Source organism: Micromesistius poutassou (genome assembly GCF_964030765.1).
Source record: "Micromesistius poutassou genome assembly, chromosome: 4".
NCBI lineage: Eukaryota > Metazoa > Chordata > Actinopteri > Gadiformes > Gadidae > Micromesistius > Micromesistius poutassou.
Window position 1 is genome coordinate 14,762,746 of NC_140274.1, and position 17,454 is coordinate 14,780,199.

The following is a 17,454-nucleotide window of genomic DNA, read 5'->3' on the forward strand; positions in this document are numbered from 1 at the left end:
GGGCATCCTGCTTCCGCCCTGTAGCCGGGTCCTGGGCCCGTGCGAGGCAGACCCGGAGACCCCGCGCTGCCTGCACCTCTACCGTCTCGGGTGAGTTTGGTACAACGTACCGATTTATCTATTAATCTGAATAACTGCGATTAAACTGCAACATCTGCGTATTGCAACGGGGTCTCAAACCCCACTACAGCCGTGCCCGAGATGCCACGGTCCTACGTGGTCGGGGAAATGTGTTAATATCCCCCCGATATTCCCAAGCATAGCTCCTCTCTGATCCAAGACTATTCCCAACATTTACTCATATTTTGCCTGCAAGGATAGCCGTTATAAGAACGCTTTCCAATTGTTTTGCACTTTCCAAGCAAACGACAACCCGTTGTTCGTCCAATTAAGTATTTTCTGGGCTACATAATGGTTATGATGGTGCCATACCGTGGGTTGTTTTGAATGTCAAAGGTATTAGCCGCCGTACGTCTGAATATTGTTGATAGCTGGCTAGCTTAGCTCAGCTAACCACATAGCTAACAAAATACCAACTAGACGACCCAGCTTGCAATACATGTATGTTTCGTTTTACTAATTGAAAGCGGCCGTTGTACATTTCAAATACGTGTGCGTAACGAACTGCAAAGGAGTGTAAAATAAATGCATGCAGAGCTGTTTAGAAACAGCTACCCCGTAGCAAGCTGTTTGCAGTGTCCATTCATATCCTGCGCACTGCTTGGTCTCTGATAATGGCTACGATGATGTCCTTTTAGAGCGGCAACCGGGTATATGTTACCCTCACTGTGCTTACCATACACCTCACCAAATACAGGAGAACCCCGTTTTTCTGTCTCCTGGATAGCGGCTACGTGCTATTATTGACTTTGTAGTGTGTTTCTGTGAGCGCTAGATTTAAAACCCCTTGTCAGAGCAGATGAAAACCGCGCGTTTTCAGCTTGTTGTCTCCGAAGCCACCGCTGCTTCTTGTTGTGTAGCCGGCGCAGCTCGGTGGCTGCTTGGTACCTGGATCTGTCAATAGCGTTAGACAACGACCGGAGATGTTTTTGTACGGTATTATAGGAGTTGTGTCAAATAGTTGTGAGGACATTGTGTTCTGTGAGACTCATGGTTTTGGATTTTGTTATTTGAGGAACTGCAAAACTCTTCGATGATGTAACAAATATTGCAACTGCATAGTGGAAAAAAAGTCCTTGTTTCTTAATGGTATTGTTGTTTATACGCAATTGACTGAGACACCACATAATGCTTTAGGAGTCCCAACAGTATTGCGTTGATGGGCTTTGTCTTTAATTTGATAGTCAATAGCAGTGATATTATACTGTTCCCTTGTATGCAACAGGTTAATACAATATATATTTGTGTACATTGTTTTGTGAAATTATTAGGATATATTCTTATTGAAGTTGGTGTGCGAGATTGTATGGTTCCTCTAAGGAAAATATTATGATCATAATGAAAAGTTTGGCAATGATTCCAGATAGTTGTGACATATTTATTCAAATATGTTGATGCAGTCTTTCTGGTTCTTGAAAGCAGCTTTGATCCTTTTTGTTAGGTCAATATTTAGACAATTCTAGCTGATTGAATTATAATAACAATAATTTTCACCTACCTGATTGGTCATGCCTAATCATTTCAAATTTGAAGATTTTATGAAGAATAAAATCTTGTGGGAGGGGTAGGAAATAAAATGGAAGAAATTCAATCTGGGAGGAAAAGGCTAGAACATCTCACAACATATAATGGCTGTAGTGCATATTTAAGTATGAAACAGTTTTTGACAGGAAATATGTCATACTAGTATCATAACTCCAAAATGTGGAGCATTAATTAATTGTATTAATGTATGGCAATTTGCCATAATAACGATGAAGATCTTTTTAATTTACAGCTAATCGGCTACACCTACATATTCTATTAGCCTACTGCTACTGTTAATTGGGCTATCCCTTCTCTAACAGGTATGCCAGTTCTATCCATTCCTTCCAGACTGTGTTCCCTCCATGCTTCTTGCTTCTAGTGATCTCATCTCTCAAACACAACCTCAGTGCCCGGCCCAAGCTGCCAACGCTGGTTTTAAACACCCCGTTCCTACCACTACCTGATGTCACTCTCCTCCAGATGAATGACGGTCCACTTGTTGGATAGTATTTTCCTCCCTGGCTGGTTCCCAGGTCACAGGAATGGGTGATGGAAACAGAATTGACCGGAGTTGCTAGTTTTTAGTTGTTTGTTGTCGCTTACAATAAGTACATTTGTCTGAAGAAAGAGAAACAATTTATATATCGCTGTCAGTACAGTAAGGATGTTTATAGAACCAAGTGCCAAGCATTAACAATTGTTAGGTTAACCCCTTCCCTGTAAACAACAAAACAGGTTTGTTTTTACAGGTGTGTTTAGGAGGTCTTCCACTACTTCCACGACTATATATACTTTAGGTGTTGTTTATTAAATTGGCTACAAAAATGACATATACTGGCAGTTTTTTTCCCCCAGTTAACAAGTCACAGGTTTGTAAGCAGTATGTATGCAATTCATGTTGGCCGTTCCTTTAGGCGATATGTCGGGGTGGTGTTGCCTAGATATATGATCTGTCTATGTCCAGGATTATACTGGGCTTCCTATACTCCTCAAGAAAACCAAGACACAGTCAGGATTGTTAAATCAAGACTTACAATCTAAGATCAATTGAAGCAATGTTTCCTTTTTTGATGTTGACCGTTTTTTGCCAGAAATTGTGATGATGCATAGAATCGGGTAATCAGTGTCCAAGCTAGAATAGAGCAAAAAGGAAGGTGTGGAATGGATTCATAATACTTGCTGTGTTTACAGAGCTGACAGTTGGGCCGACGTGAAGCCCTCCTTAGGAGAGTGTTGCCTCTCTAATTGCCTTGCAGGGGGGACATGTAGTTATTTAATAGTGCACAAGGCTGTGGAGACGGTTTACGAAACGGTGATGGAGATTTGTGTTTTTCTGTTGCAGTTGACATGGATGATGAAGACGGAAGGTGCCTGCTAGATGTAATTTGGTAAGATGTTCATCCAGTTCTCCTCCTTGCGTCCTCCTAACTTACTGAATGTTGATGGTGTCCTGCCGTGACCTTCCTAAAATGACCCCTCCCCCTCCCCCTCCCCCACCTTTTCTGTTACAGTGACCCAGAAGCTCTCAATGACTTTCTTCATGGATCAGAGACCCATGTGAGTATCAACGACACATAGACTTGAGACCTCACGACAGAGGTTCCCATTCAGAAATCTTCTACCGGCGTTGGTTCGACTTCAAACATCTGACCCGTCACGGTCCACTCCCTGCCTTATTTTTTCTATCATTTTGGTTCACCGTTTCCCTGGACGCCCCTCTGCTTATGTTAATCTTTTCTGTTTGAGGGACCTCCCTATTTTTTTCCCCCAATTCAAGCTTGCCTTCCCCCTTGTGTTGGGCACTCACAAAATGGGAAATGCCAATACTAACACCTCCTGACTGTGGCTCTGCCTCTCTTGCCCCCGTCTCTCCCCTATTTATCTCCTGTTTCTTTACAATCCTTGGCTGCTGTCTGTGCTGTCCTTTCTTTGCCCTCCTCTGTTTGACGGTCTTGTTTCTCTGTCCTGGTGGCTTTGGGTGCGTTTGGTTTTCTGTCTGTCCTATCCTGGGTGGGTGTGTCTATAGTTGGACACTGACGACCTTTTGGATGGTTCGGGTGACCCCTCCAGCTCGTTCTTCTCCACCGCTGGGGTGAGTAACGCCCCCCCCACCCCCTCCCCTCCTCCTCCCTTCCCTACCCTTCCTTCTGATCTCCATCCTGTCTGTGTAGCATGCCGTCCCCCCCCCAGTCCCTCCCTCCCTGACCTGTTCTGCCACTCCACTAACACACACCCACCTTCTCCAAGCTTCCACCGCCTGAGACCTGATCACAGAACGCCAACGCCATAGGTCAGAGTGAGGGGTTCAGTTGCTACGAGGGCAACGACAACGCCTCCCCTACCGGGAAGCTCGACTCATCCTCAGATCTTCATCCCATTTAAACATCAACCGTCTCATGTCCGTCTCCTCTTTCACTTCTCTCTCCTCCTCCTCCTCCTCTTCTTTTCTCTCTCCCAGGGCCATATTCCGGAGGTCCAGCCTGTCATCCAGCTGTCGGTCAGCGAGCCGGTCGGACTGCCCCGGGTCAGCGTGGACCTGGACTTCCTGGAGGATGACGACATCCTCGGAGGCTCGCCTGGGGGCGACGGCGGCAGCAACGGCATGGGGAGCAACCACGAGCCCTGCGACATCCTGCAGCAGAGCCTCGCCGAGGCCAACATCACAGAGCAGAGCCTGCAGGAGGCGGAGGCCGAGCTGGACCTGGGCTCCTTCGGGATCCCAGGACTCACGCAGGTAGTCCAGACACTCCCCGACGGTGGCCTGTCCGGCGCCGGGGCCACTGCTGTCGGCGTGGGCATAGGCGCCCCTCCGAATGCCGCGGCGGACATGCTGGGCTCTGTGCTGGCCCACCAGGGGCTGCACCTCCAGCCCCAGGTCATGAACAAAGCCATTAGCGTCCAGCCCTTCATGCAGCCCGTAGGCCTGGGCAACGTGACTCTTCAACCCATTTCAAGTCTCCAAGGGCTTCCCAACGGGAGCCAGTCGGGTCATTTGGGGATCGGACAGATTCAGGTTGTGGGCCAGCCCACAGTCATGACTATCAATCAGGCCGGACAGCCCATCCTCGCCAAGGCCATGGGCAGCTACCAGCTGCACCAGCCCGGGCCAGAAGTGTCGGGGGCAGGACCACAGGCAGGGCTAGGTGGCTCAGTTCTGAGCTCCGGTGGTGGACTTCTTATCCAAGGTGGCAAAACCGCCCTTGGGTCTCCGGCACTCAATGGGCCGGCGGTGTGCGTCAGCAACACCAGTAGCAGCAACAGCGGCACCATGACCGCTCCTGCTGGGCTGATGGGCTACGCTGGCGCGGGGATGGAAACACAGACTCAAGGCCAGATCATGCAGAACGTGATCATCCAGCGCACACCCACGCCCATCCAGCCTAAACCGCCGCAGGGCGGAGCCTTCCAGCCCAAGGGCTTCAAACAGCAGCCACAGGCGGCGCCGCACGCCATGCAGGGCGACGCCACCAAGGCCTTGGGGCTGCAGCAGATCCCTGTGTCGGGCGCCCAGAATGTCACCTTCTTGACGGGCAAGCCAGGCTCCAACATGGTGCTGAGCACGCAGGGGGCCTCGCAGGGGCAGCAGTTCCAGCAGGTTTTCAAGCAGCAGCCAGGCCAGCCGTCGGGGAAGCCCCTCAGCGTTCACCTGCTGAACCAGCAGGGCAGCATCGTCATCCCCTCCCAGACCATGCTCCAGGGACAGAACCACCAGCTGCTCCAGCTGCAGGCCGGGGGGCAGATCTTCACCCAGCACCCCGGGGGGCACATCATAACCAGCCAAGGGCCAGGGGGCCACCTCATTACCAACCAGATCCTGTCCGCCAACCAGAACATTAACCTGAGCCAGGTGTTCTCCGGGCCCATCCAGCTCCAGTCAGGGCAGATGGGTCAGCCCACCCTCTTTCAGATGCCTGTCTCCCTGGCCCAGGGCGCCGGCAACACCCAGAGTCACCCTGTCACGGCCCACAGCCAGACGGTCATCCAGGGCATGCCCATCCAAAACTCCCTGACCATGCTGGGCCAGGTGGAGGGGCTGAGCCCGGCGGTCAGCCTCCAGCCGGCCCTCCAGCCCCCGGCGGGCGGGGTCCCTTGCGGGGCGGGGGGCCTGGCCCTGGCGGGGGACTGTATCACAGCGCTGGGCGGCACCACGGAGCAGGTGGGCCACCCGCAGCAGCAGCCCGTCCCCCAGCAGTCGTCCGTCCTCACCATGCAGTCGGCCGTCTCCATCCCCTGCTCCTCTCCGTCCATGTCGGTGACCACAGCGACCGTGCCGACGGTGGGCCTGGCGGCGGCCCAGCACAGTCCGGGCCGCGTCCTGTACACCAACCAGGGCTCCAGCATGATCCTGAGCCAGGAGTCGCTGCAGATGCTCCTACAGCAGGTCAGTACCTCTGCTCGCCGGCCACCGCCTCTGCTGCCGTGTTGACTTAACTGAACATGAGATAACCTGCATGGGAGTGACATGTTGGTCTGACCTCTCTCTGGTTTTACTATTTGACTTCCCATCCCCCTCCAACTCCCCCCTCCCTCCCCCCACCCTCCTCCTATGCCATTCCCCATCCTGGTAAACGAACTGGTGTCAGGAGCAGCAGCAGCACCAGTCAGAGAATGGCTCCGCCCCCTCAGTGGGCGTGCCGGCGTCTGTAATCGTGAGCAGCAACAGCCAGCCTGGCCTGGCCCACTCAGTCCATGACAGCCAATTAGCTGAGTCTGAGGTGGCCCACAGTCCTGGCCCCTCCCCTGGCCCCTCCCGCATGGTGGTAAAGCAGGTAGACCCCCCCCCCCCCACACCCCAAACCCTCCCCTTTTATGTTAAGCCCCGCCCCCAATGTTGCTGCTGCCGCCACTGAGCCCTGCCGTGTTTCCTCCTTGAATCACTCCTTCCTGTTCACTTTTCTTATCCTCCTCCTCCTATGTTGCACTTTCTCCCTCTCCAGTGCTTGGTACTCCCTCCGCTCAAATCTTCTCATTTGGGTACTGTTGTGTGTTTGCTTTGCATTTTTGAATACCTTGCGCAATTACTGTCCAAACGCATGGCCCCCCCCTCTCTCTCTCCCTGTCGTTCATCTGCTCACCGCCCATTGTCTCCACTTTGTGCTGTTTATATAGAAGAAGCTTTTTTGCATGTCTTTATTTTTATGTGTCGGCTGATTCACTGAAGGTAGGGTTGTCATGTCACCTGCCATTAACCCTCCAATATTTTCTCACATTAACCCGGATGCTAATGCTAACGTTTGGCCTGGTTTTGGGTAGACACAGCATGTATTCCATAATCATTTGATAACCACACGTGACCAAACTGTCATTTTATGCTCAACATGGCAATGCTGGGAATAGTATAAACACCCTATTCTCACTGTCTTCCCACCATTTACATCCAACCCTCTGACTGAAATTTTCATCTGCACATAGTGATTTAATCCCCACGGTCCATTCCTCTCCTCACTCCTGTTCCAGCCTTTGCTATTAGTTCCCTGGTAGTCAATATATACAGTTGAACCAGTGTGCCATCCCACCAGCTGAATAAACCACGCCCCCCTGTGCAGCTAGCCACGCCCCCTGCCCCCCCCCCCAGTCCCCAGATCAAGGCTTGCTTGTTGTGTCCCTTCCTTTTGCCTTCCCCAATTGATCACTGCTCCTTCTGTTGTATATGTAATAATTTGCAGAACGCTGGCCACAGACGTTACCGCTACCACCACTTGAACTAGAAGCACCTTTATTTATGTAATGGAAAAATACGGATCCTTTTTGAAATTGCTTTGTTTTCCCTTACTTTATTCTGTCAGAAACGTTGTGCAGATGCCGCTACCCTTGTTTTGTGCTTGCAGAACGGTTTGCTGGATCTGATTTTAAATGTCTTTTGTGCTATATACCTCCCCTTGTGTCCAAATGTGCTTTATCCTCATGTTGGCAACCCCATTGGTCCCATAAGAACATTTTTGTGTCCCATTTGGTGCTAAATGGCATGAGTGTGTTCTGGTTCCACCGCTGCAGGTTCCCTCAAGCGGACACCAGCAACCCCTGAAGATCCAGAGCTTGTCCCCTTCACCGGTGCTCACCACCCACGTGCCGGCAGCCCCACGGGCCGACAGCCCACAGCCCTCGCCGTCCCCCCTAGCCCTCGGCCAGCACGTCCACTCCCCGCACCACCACCAACAGCAGCAGCAGCAGTCTCGCCCCCCATCCCAACCCCAGCCCCAGTCCCAGACGCCCTCCCGTTCCTGCACACCCTCCTCCCACCAGCCCCTCTACATTGTCCACAATCAGATCCCCGGGTCCCCACTGCCCCAGCAGCAGCAGCAGCAGCAGCAGCAGCAGCAGCAACAACAACAACAACTACAGCTACAGCTACAACATCTACAGGCCCAACAGCCTCAACCGCAGCAGACTCATATTCAAATTCAGCTGCAGGCTCCGCCCCGGCCTCCGTCCCTGCCCTCCCCCTTCCAACAGGAGAGGCCGCCGCTGTCCCACTCCCCCAAGGCTCCCACGGCTCCCCCCGCCATCCAGCACCAGTTTGTGAGCCCCGTGATGAGCGGACCCACGCCCATGGTGCTCACGGCCCCGCTGAACGCCGAACAGCAGCACCACCTCCAGCTGGTGGCGGCGCAGATCCAGACGCTGTCCACCATCTCCCAGCCCTCCCTGCAGCAGAAGCAGCTGCTGGACAAGTTGCACCAGGTAATGCCTAGAAATTAGTTCATGTAGCTCTTTTCGGGGCAGTCAACGTCCTTTTTTTACTGATGTAATTGTGTATTTATCAGGACATGTCAGAAAACCCTAAGCCCCCCATTGGCACCCCCTCAGCGTGAATAAGTGGTTCGCGCTGAGCGGCTCTGCTACACCCCCAGGTGGGTGCTACAAAACTGTCTGGGTGCTACACAGGTGTGTAATACTCTTCACACGCCCACACAGGTGGGAGAACCCACCTGGGTAATGCACGGCAGCCAGTATGTAGCAGATAGTTCACCACACACTGGGTGTCTGTCACAGTGGAGAGGTGAGGAGTGAAACAGTTTAATCAGAGAGCTACCCTCTCCCGTACACCATATCAGAACCTGTTACACTTGTATTGATTGCTGTTGGAGCGTCCAGGAGGGTTTACGCCAGTGATGACGAGGAGGTTTACTTAATTTAATCCCAGATGGGAAATTCTGCTATCATGGCCGGAAGTACAGGACACGATAGGAATTGAAAAAACTATGAAATTGGTAAGAACGAAAATGAAAAATAAAAAATAGGGAATATATTATCTATAAAAAAAACATATAGTAACGTATAGTATATGTAACATATAGTAGCAATGTAAATTAAGTCTAGTACCGTTTTTACGCCTTTGCAATACAGCAATCTTGGATCTTGATTTGTCGAAGGATTGTGCGTCTCAAAATTCGACCAGAACCAGAGGTTGCCATTGACAACCGCTCCTAAAGTTACCTTCTTGCTGGCAGTCTTATGGCAGTGCCCAGGCTAACTGCAAGTCACGGACTGTTGCTCGCCTGCTTGTTGCGTCTGTGTGATCGTCTGGCTGCTAGCACTATTAAGATAAGATACTTTATTATCCTTGGAGGGAAATTTGTCTTGGACTCCAATGCTGTCACATATAGCTGCTTTACATAAAATAAAATACAAATACAAACGCAGACAATGCATACATATAGGACACAGGCCACATATATCATACAACATACAAGAACAGTGCAATTCACACACACACACACACGCTGTATTACACCATGGGTCATGATCAGTAATACTATTAGCTGTCCCTACCCTGCTGGACATGATGATGACTTAGAGTAGGTCACCTTTTTTGACCAGAAAGGTTTGAACCACTCAGTTGTCCTTTTTCTTTGCCTCTTGAATATTTATTCCTTCACTTACACAATTTATCATTTAGTATCGCATACCTGTTGTCATTCAGTACATCCTGTACGTGTTTTGTACTATTCCAGATTTTCAATGTAAACCCCTGGCTGTGTATCGCCCTTTTACTGAGCAAACGGATAAACTCTGGACTGGCACCTCAGGAGAGCAAATCCAGAAGCCGAGTGATTGATCAGTTGTCAGTGGGTTGATCAACGTGTGCTCGGGGCCTGATCTCTGGCTCTTCTCCCAGGTCCAGCAGAATATTCTGATCCAGGCCAAGCAGTCTGCCTCCCTCCAGCCCACTCCTCAGCCCCAAAGCCTGGCCCCAGCTCATTTCATCTCCCAGCAGGACCCCTCTGTAGAGACGGTGATGCTGTCGTCATCGGGCCCTGTGGGCCCCCCTGCCCCACTGGGGGGCCCCGTGCTGCAGCAGAAATCTGTGCTCGTCAAAACTCCAGTAGTCCCAGGTGGGCACCAGTGCACGTTGGAATGCACGCCGCGCACGGTTCGACACAATGCATGAACAAACACACGGGCCTCACAGAGCCAGCCTGGACCTTGTGAGGTAACAGTGAATGTGGTCCGGCTGTGCGAGGATACAAACACACACCACGCACACCTCAACATGCACGATGCACACCTGAACACACTTCGTCTTCATCGCATAGGGTAGTTATTTTTGGAATTGTCAATATTCTGTATTTGTGCTGTAATAATAATTATCATCAATAATCAGAATCTAATGACTATATTTATAAAAGTAGATAAATTCCAAACAGTGTATGCATGTTTATGTATAAATGCATTTGTCCATTAATAATTAATTAATTCTTCATTCATATTGAATGATGTCATGTTATTGAAGGGATATACACCCCACCCACTCTAACCTGACGCTGTGCTTGCAGCTCCAGATGACATGCAGGCGTTCTCCGGAGCCCAAGGCCCGGTTGGAGCGGGACTCCCACCATCCATGGCCCCAGCCGGCATCACCCCCCAGCCTGCACAGGTGGGTGACTCCTCTCACCCTCACCACCAACCCCCCCCCCCCCCCACACAACACAACCCCGTCTCCATCTCCATCTGTCCACCCAGTGTCTGTCATCTTATTTAGGACTAAAGTGAATCTTCTTCAAATCAAAGCCATTTTGTGTTGGGTAATATGACATATTTCTTTATATTCCGCTGGTGAGATGAGATAAGATGATAAAAGTGCCATCTTATTTGTTTATTTTGTGGGTTATAATGATTCTCATACAGCTGACACCTTGACGACGAGCTAGGCTTCCATTACATATTACACATGCAATAAAGAATTCAACATCTTATCTTTATATATATCATATCATTGAATATCTATAATAGTCGCTTGAGCCTCCTGTTTTTAGTTTGAACTGATACTCCATAATCAATAAACCCTAAGCCATTTGATATGACGTAATGCATTCTAAAATCTTTAACACGTGACGTCACACCAGCCTTACCTCTCATCTTAAACCATCGCTGGAAGGTATCGCACAAGTACATCCATGTGTTCCAAGCCACGACCCGGCCTCACCTGGTTCTCCGGTTCTCCCGCAGGTCCAGACCACGCCCGGGGTGATCAGCGCCGTGGGAGGAGCGGGGGTCACCTTGGGGGGGGTGAAGCTCCAGATGCTGGCCCAAATGCCTGCCCTCCAGTCCCCTACCCCCGTCCACACACAGGTACCAGAGAACGGCAGACACTGTCCACCAAATACCACCTACGTGTGTTATGAGAGAACTGAACTGAATTTTTGTTCGCTGTTGGTATTGCCCTTTTCAGGTGTGGTGGATCGTACTATATACTTAAACGGGGGGGGGGGGGGGGGGGGGCTGGATAGTATAGGGGCTAATGGGGGGGTTCGACTCACAGCCGAAAGTTACTGGGTTTGATCCCCATCAAGGAGTCATCATTGAGCAAGATGTATAGAGGGATATGATAATGACTTGACACATATATGTAGTGCTGTATACAGCAGCATGTGTGTGTGTGTGTCTGTTTGTGTTTTCTAATGGCTTGTCTTCTGCTTGTGTCTCAGATCCCTACAGTGAAGATGCCTTTCAGTGCGGAGCCCAGTAAAGAGGCCAGGTACGTTGTAGAAAGATGTAGATCTAGGTCGTATGTATATATCTTGAATGTATAGATAAATATATCCTGAATGTCCCTGAGGACCACCATAGCTTTGCATTTAGGCATTCATCTCGGTCTGGAATGAAATGTAAAAATGTAACACAGCTACATGTAATTTATCACATTAAATATATAAATAAATATTATATATATATACATATATATATATATATATATATATATATATATATATATATATATATATATACACATACACATATTAAAACCAACAGAAATGTCATGATATGGTGTTCTGGTGTCTACTAGTCATGAATGGACGTATATCTGGTATCGACTAGCCCTGACTGGTCGTTGGTATAGAAGTCGTGCCTGACCTCGTGTGTGTGTGTGTGCGCGCAGGATGCTGGAGCAGCTGAGGAAGCAGCAGGGCTCGGTGCTCCACCCCAACTACAGTGTCCCCTTCAACTCCTTTGACGACACGCTGCAGCGACTGCTGCCCTACCACCTCTACCAGGGCACTGCTAACTCCAGCCAGGACTACAAGAGAGGTAGGCCCACCGCACGCACCGGCCCCTGGGGTTGGGGAGGGGGGGGGGGTGTTGTGGGCGGGACCCATCGACGCCCCCATACCCGTGGTTTCTTTCACCGTACCAGTACCATAGTTCCTCAACCACAGGTCTGAACGCATTAGCTAATGCAAGAACCACGTATTATTTCATTATTGATAGAAGTTCAATGAGGTACTGCTGGTAATGCCTAAAATCCTCTATTTTGCCATTTTCATTTTAATTGAATACCGGTCTGGGTTATCAAACGATTGTAACTGTCCCACTTGGCTTCACAAAAAAATCTGTTGCCAATATAATTTGTCAAAGTGACATTGTTGTGCCAATTCTGCCTCAGCGCATTTCATGCGGGCGTGCCTGCCACAAACGTAAACCACGGCGATATCGCCCAAATCTATTCCTCTATTTCATTCACTGCATCTAAAATGTTGATGTAGCCTCCTTGTTCCCAATTTAACAGATATTCTGTTATTGGGAGCAGGCGCAGGTATCAGAGCCTCTTCGATACGGGTGGATCCACTGATCACCATGGAAGATAACTTGTTTCCCTTGCTTTCATTCTCTCCCAGTGGACGATGAGTTTGAGAGCGTGTCCTGCCAGCTACTGAAGCGAACTCAGGCCATGCTGGACAAATACCGGCACCTGCTCTTCGCTGAGTCCAAGGTAAGATAAGAGGATAGGAGTTGTTTTAAGTGACTGTCATGCGTCAATTTTTCAATTTTCCTTTATAAGAGAGGACTGAAAAATCCTGGAAAAGTTGGTGTGTGTGTGTGTGTGTGTGTGTGTGTGTGTGTGTGTGTGTGTGTCTCCTGAATGTATCCTGACCTGGTGGGTTCTGTGTGTGTGGTTGAACCCGAGCAGAGGATGGGCCCCTCGGCGGAGATGGTGATGATCGACCGGATGTTCATCCAGGAGGAGAAGTTCACCCTGGGCCAGGACCGGGTGCTGGCCAAGGAGAGACCAGGTACACCGCCTTCTACACCAGTGGCTTTACAAAGTATTTTTATTGTAACGTTTAGAGTAGCGAACCAGAAGACACTTGTTATTATGATTTTGTCATAATACCAACTTATTGTATATAGTCAATTATATAGTAATTATATAGTAAATATTATTATTGTTGGTATTTTACTTTCAGTTATTGGTGGTATTTGCCACCGAAAGGTGAGTAGTAGCAATCCATGAGATTGCCCAATCTATTTAGACTTGAGTGGGGGCATTTAAATGAAACAATGGCTTTTTATTTTTCTATAGTTTTTTCGCTACCTGGATGAAAGGGATGTCATTTGACATGCATACTGACAGACCCTCATCATTGTCCCGTTGCTTACAGAATCAAATGCAGACATTGGTTTATATTCATATGCAAGTCGATCAACACTGGCAGGTGTCATCGCACAGACTCACGGTGGTCAGATAGCAGCCGCGTGTCTTTCTGCTCTCTGATTTAAAAAAAGCTGTCGGTCTGAACGCTAACAAGGTCACTCTCTCTCTCTCTATCTTTACAGAGGAGTTTGTGGCGAACGCCCGCATGTTGGAGAGTGCGGCGGCGGCGGCGGTGCGGCTCCACCCCTCCCCGGCGGGCCCGAGCCCGGCCAGGGGTCTCGTGTCAGAGACCACGCCCTCTGCCCCACCTCCTGCGGCCCCGCCTCTGGCCGCCCACCCCCCCGTGGTTCCCAACGCCGCTCCCACGCCCGCTCCGGCTGCACCCGCAGCCCCCGCAGCCCCCGCAGCCCCCGCGCCCGCCCCGCCCCCCGCCCACTCTCCCTTCCCCTCCACCAAGCTGGTGATAAAGCAGGGCGGGGGGTCCGCGTCCGTGTCCTGGGCCAGCAGCAGTGCCGCCCCTCCCCCTCCCCCTCCCCCTCCACCACCGCCACCGCCGGCCCCACTGACCGCCGCCGCCGCCGCCACCCCAGTGGCGACAAGGCCAGTGGCCCCACCGGCCAATCAGAGCTCCTCCTTCGGCCGGGCCCAGTCCTCCTCGTCCTTCAAGTCGCGGTCGACGGAGGACGAGGACGCGCTGCCCCAGAGGACCAGCAAGCCGCCCATCAAGACGTACGAGGCGCGCAGCCGCATTGGCCTGAAGCTCAAGATCAAGCAGGACCAGACGGGCTTCCGCAAGGTGGTCCACAACACGGCACTGGACCCGGTCCACACGCCGCCGCAGCAGAGGCCCCCGCCCCCGCCCCAACCCCAACCCCGGACACTGCCCCCGCCCCCGCCCAGTCCCCAGTCCCAGGCCCGTCTAAAAAGTGCCACGCCTCCCCCCAAGCCTCGCCCAGAGTCCTCCACCCCCCCCACCGTCATCAGGACTCAGTCCCAAGCGTGCCCCGCCCCCTCGGCACCGTCGGTCGCCGCGGTTACCACGGCCCAGTCCAACCCGCCACTGAGAGGCTCGGCCCCCTCTAGCACAGTGACTCCTCCTCCGCCTTCGCCCTCTTTCTCCTCGTCGTCCCACATCCGCTCGTCATGCCCGCCCTCCTCCTCCTCCTCCTCCTCCTCCACCTCCTCTTCCTCCACCACGCAGATGAACGGAACGCTGGAGCACCACGAGGTGGGCGGCGTCAAGCGCAACCCCACGGCCACGGCCACGCCCCCTCAGGCCACCACCTGTCGCCTGCCGCTGCGGAAGACGTACCGGGAAAACGTGAGCCCCCGGGTGCGGCCGGGCGTGCCGGGCGGAGGGGACGACAGCCTGCCCTACCCCCGGCCAGAGCTCTCACCTCCCCTGCTCCGACCGGAGCCCTCCCCTCTACCCCGACCCCCGGCCCCGGCCCCGCCGCCGCCGCCGGTGGCGGAGCGCACCGTCATCGCCAGCGTCAAGGTGGAGAAGCGGAGCAGGGAGGAGGGGAAGCTGGAGAAGAGGAGCAGGGAGGAGGTCAAGAGGAGCAGGGAGGAGGCGCCCCCCGGCCGGCTGGAGCAGGTGGAGGGGCCGTTCAACTGCAGCAGCAAAACGACGCAACAAGAAACTCATCCTCACCTCCACCCTCACCTGCCCCAGCTGGCAGTCCGAGGAGAGGAGCAGCAGCAGCCGCAGCAGGAGGCGGTGGTGGCGGCGGCGGGCACACCGGACCACCAGATCGCCATCAGTCATTACAAGCGCGCCAGCGGCAAGAGTCAGCGGCAGCGACCGGGCACCGTGTACCGCATGGACCAGCACGCCCCGGGCCCGCCCTCCCCGGACACCTCCCCCACGCGGGACCCCTCCTCGCTGCCAGCCAAGCGCTGCAAGTCGGACTCCCCCGACATGGACAACGCCAGCTTCTCCAGCGGCAGCCCCCCCGACGACACACTCACGGAGCACTTGCAGTGCGCCATCGACAGCATCCTCAACCTGCAGCAGGGGCCTTCGGCCCGCCACCTCAAGGGGGGCGGGAGGCCCCGGCAGCACCCAAACCAGCTCCCAGTGGCCCCCCCCCACAGAGCACCAACCCAGCCCCCTTCCTCTTCATCCTCCTCCTCCTCCTCCTCGTCAGCCTCCACGCCCGCCTTGGTAGCCCCGCGGCCCCCCATCCCCATCCCGGGCCGGGGCCACAACGGGAGCCTGGTCCCCCAGAACCACAGCAGATAACAGTGTCCCCCCCCCCTCCCCCCCTCCTTCCTCCCCACAAGGGCCCAGGGCCCCTGGAAGGACTTACACGGGGGGGGGGGGGGGCCACGGGAGAGCGAGATTCGTCGAGAGAGACAGACTTAGACTCTGAGGGTGGACGGGGGGGTTTTGGACGCAGTCTCACTGTAACTTCACTGTTTTCTGCCCAGCTGTGTTGACTCTGTCAGTCCGTCTGAATCGCACCAGAAATGTCTTTTGTTTACCGGCTGGCACACACACCCCTGGCAACTGCAGGAAGTCCGGATGGGAAGGGACGAGGACGGTCACACAGCCCATCGGCCGTGTCGGATCCATGACCGTGTCTGTCGGGTCCGAGTGTCTGCGCGTGTTCTCCGAATGATCGGTCGAATTACAACATGGAATCGTCACTGATGTCATCCATTACTTCTTTTTCTTTTTCATTTTTTTCAGCCTCCCATTCGTGCTCTTTTTCACAAGCCCTTCATTCAAACATTCCCCTCACACTGTGGCCTGCACACAACCGCACAAACACACAGAACGACAAACAGAAAATACAGAGAAACGCATCCACGCAAATCAACACAACACGTGATCAATGGTCTCTATCAGTGCCTGTCAGGACCCCGAAACAGCACGGGGGGTCACCCTACGTCTCTCTTTCAATGCCTAGAGCAACATGATGCCTAATGCATAACCTTCTGTCTCTCTGTACACAAACACTGCCCAACCAAGACAACACTGCTGTGTCTTTTTGTTCCAGTGTGGCTGGAATGGATGTCACATCTACATAAAATACACTTATTGTGGTTTGCATTCAAATCCTGTTTAGTCTTTTTGTTTTTGCAGTCATTCGCCTGATGGAAGGGAAGACATCCGCCGCCCTGAATTCTCTTTTCACACTCATACTACTCTTGTCTGTGTTTACCTGCTCACTTTGGTTTTTCCTGCTCTTTGGCCTTTGGTTTCCCACAAATCCATTGATCCTTGGTTCGGTTTGGTACCACATCTGCATTTCGCTCTGGTCATTTCTTTAGGTCGGTCTCTTTCATCCGAGGCAGCTTTGTCTCTTGGTTTACATTGTAGTCGCTCTTGGGATTTGTAGTTCTGTAACAACGAGATGTAAATGAACATGTAACGAGGAGATTTGAATTATGTTTAGACAAAAAAAGGAAAACGCCGGTTGATTTCGGTTTTTGCCCTGGTTCATGTTTTAGACCCCCACCGCCATGCCAAACCCAACCCTGACCTGTGGCATCAAAATGCCCTGACATGTTCTAAGTTTTGGTCAGTAGGGGGCAGGCCTGTCTTCCTATATTCCCACCGCTCTGTTGTGTTTTAAGGACTGATCCCCATGGTTACGTTCTGTCACTCTGTCTGCCTCCTCCTCCTCCTCCTCCTCCTCCTCCATGGCACTGTTATCATTTAGTTTCCCTTCCCATCCTGGTGAGCAATTACTCACAACACACCACACCGCAGATGCGTTGACATGAAGACAAAAAAGAAACAATAATGTACAAAATAAGACCGTAAGAGAATTTGAAGTATAGTATTACAGATTAATTTTGTATTGTATTTATTGTGTATAATGACACTTTTTAAAAAGAAATGTACATTTAGTAAACTTGTAAATTAAACCCTTGCTTCTTTTATGAACTTCTCTGCGTGTCCGGTGGTCTTTGCTGTCCAT

General features: G+C 52.0%; 1 protein-coding gene across 3 annotated transcripts; it reads left to right on the forward strand.

Moving 5' to 3' along the window:
* The first annotated feature begins 58 nt into the window (after nucleotides 1–58).
* Nucleotides 59–17,376, forward strand: bicra (BRD4 interacting chromatin remodeling complex associated protein). Of its 3 annotated transcripts, none has more exons than XM_084466629.1 (14): nucleotides 59–90; nucleotides 2,990–3,035; nucleotides 3,159–3,204; nucleotides 4,106–6,028; nucleotides 6,231–6,416; nucleotides 7,642–8,328; nucleotides 9,767–9,983; nucleotides 10,425–10,525; nucleotides 11,098–11,220; nucleotides 11,577–11,626; nucleotides 12,029–12,177; nucleotides 12,765–12,859; nucleotides 13,058–13,160; nucleotides 13,705–17,376. In XM_084466629.1, the coding sequence occupies exons 2-14, from the start codon at nucleotides 2,995–2,997 to the stop codon at nucleotides 15,765–15,767; spliced, it is 5,784 nt and encodes a 1,927-aa protein (XP_084322755.1). In that variant the 5' UTR covers nucleotides 59–90; nucleotides 2,990–2,994; the 3' UTR covers nucleotides 15,768–17,376. The 3 variants fall into 3 exon arrangements, with proteins under 3 accessions (XP_084322755.1, XP_084322756.1, XP_084322757.1); XM_084466630.1 differs by having other exon boundaries at nucleotides 6,237–6,416; XM_084466631.1 differs by lacking the exon at nucleotides 6,231–6,416.
* The last annotated feature ends 78 nt before the right edge of the window (nucleotides 17,377–17,454 follow it).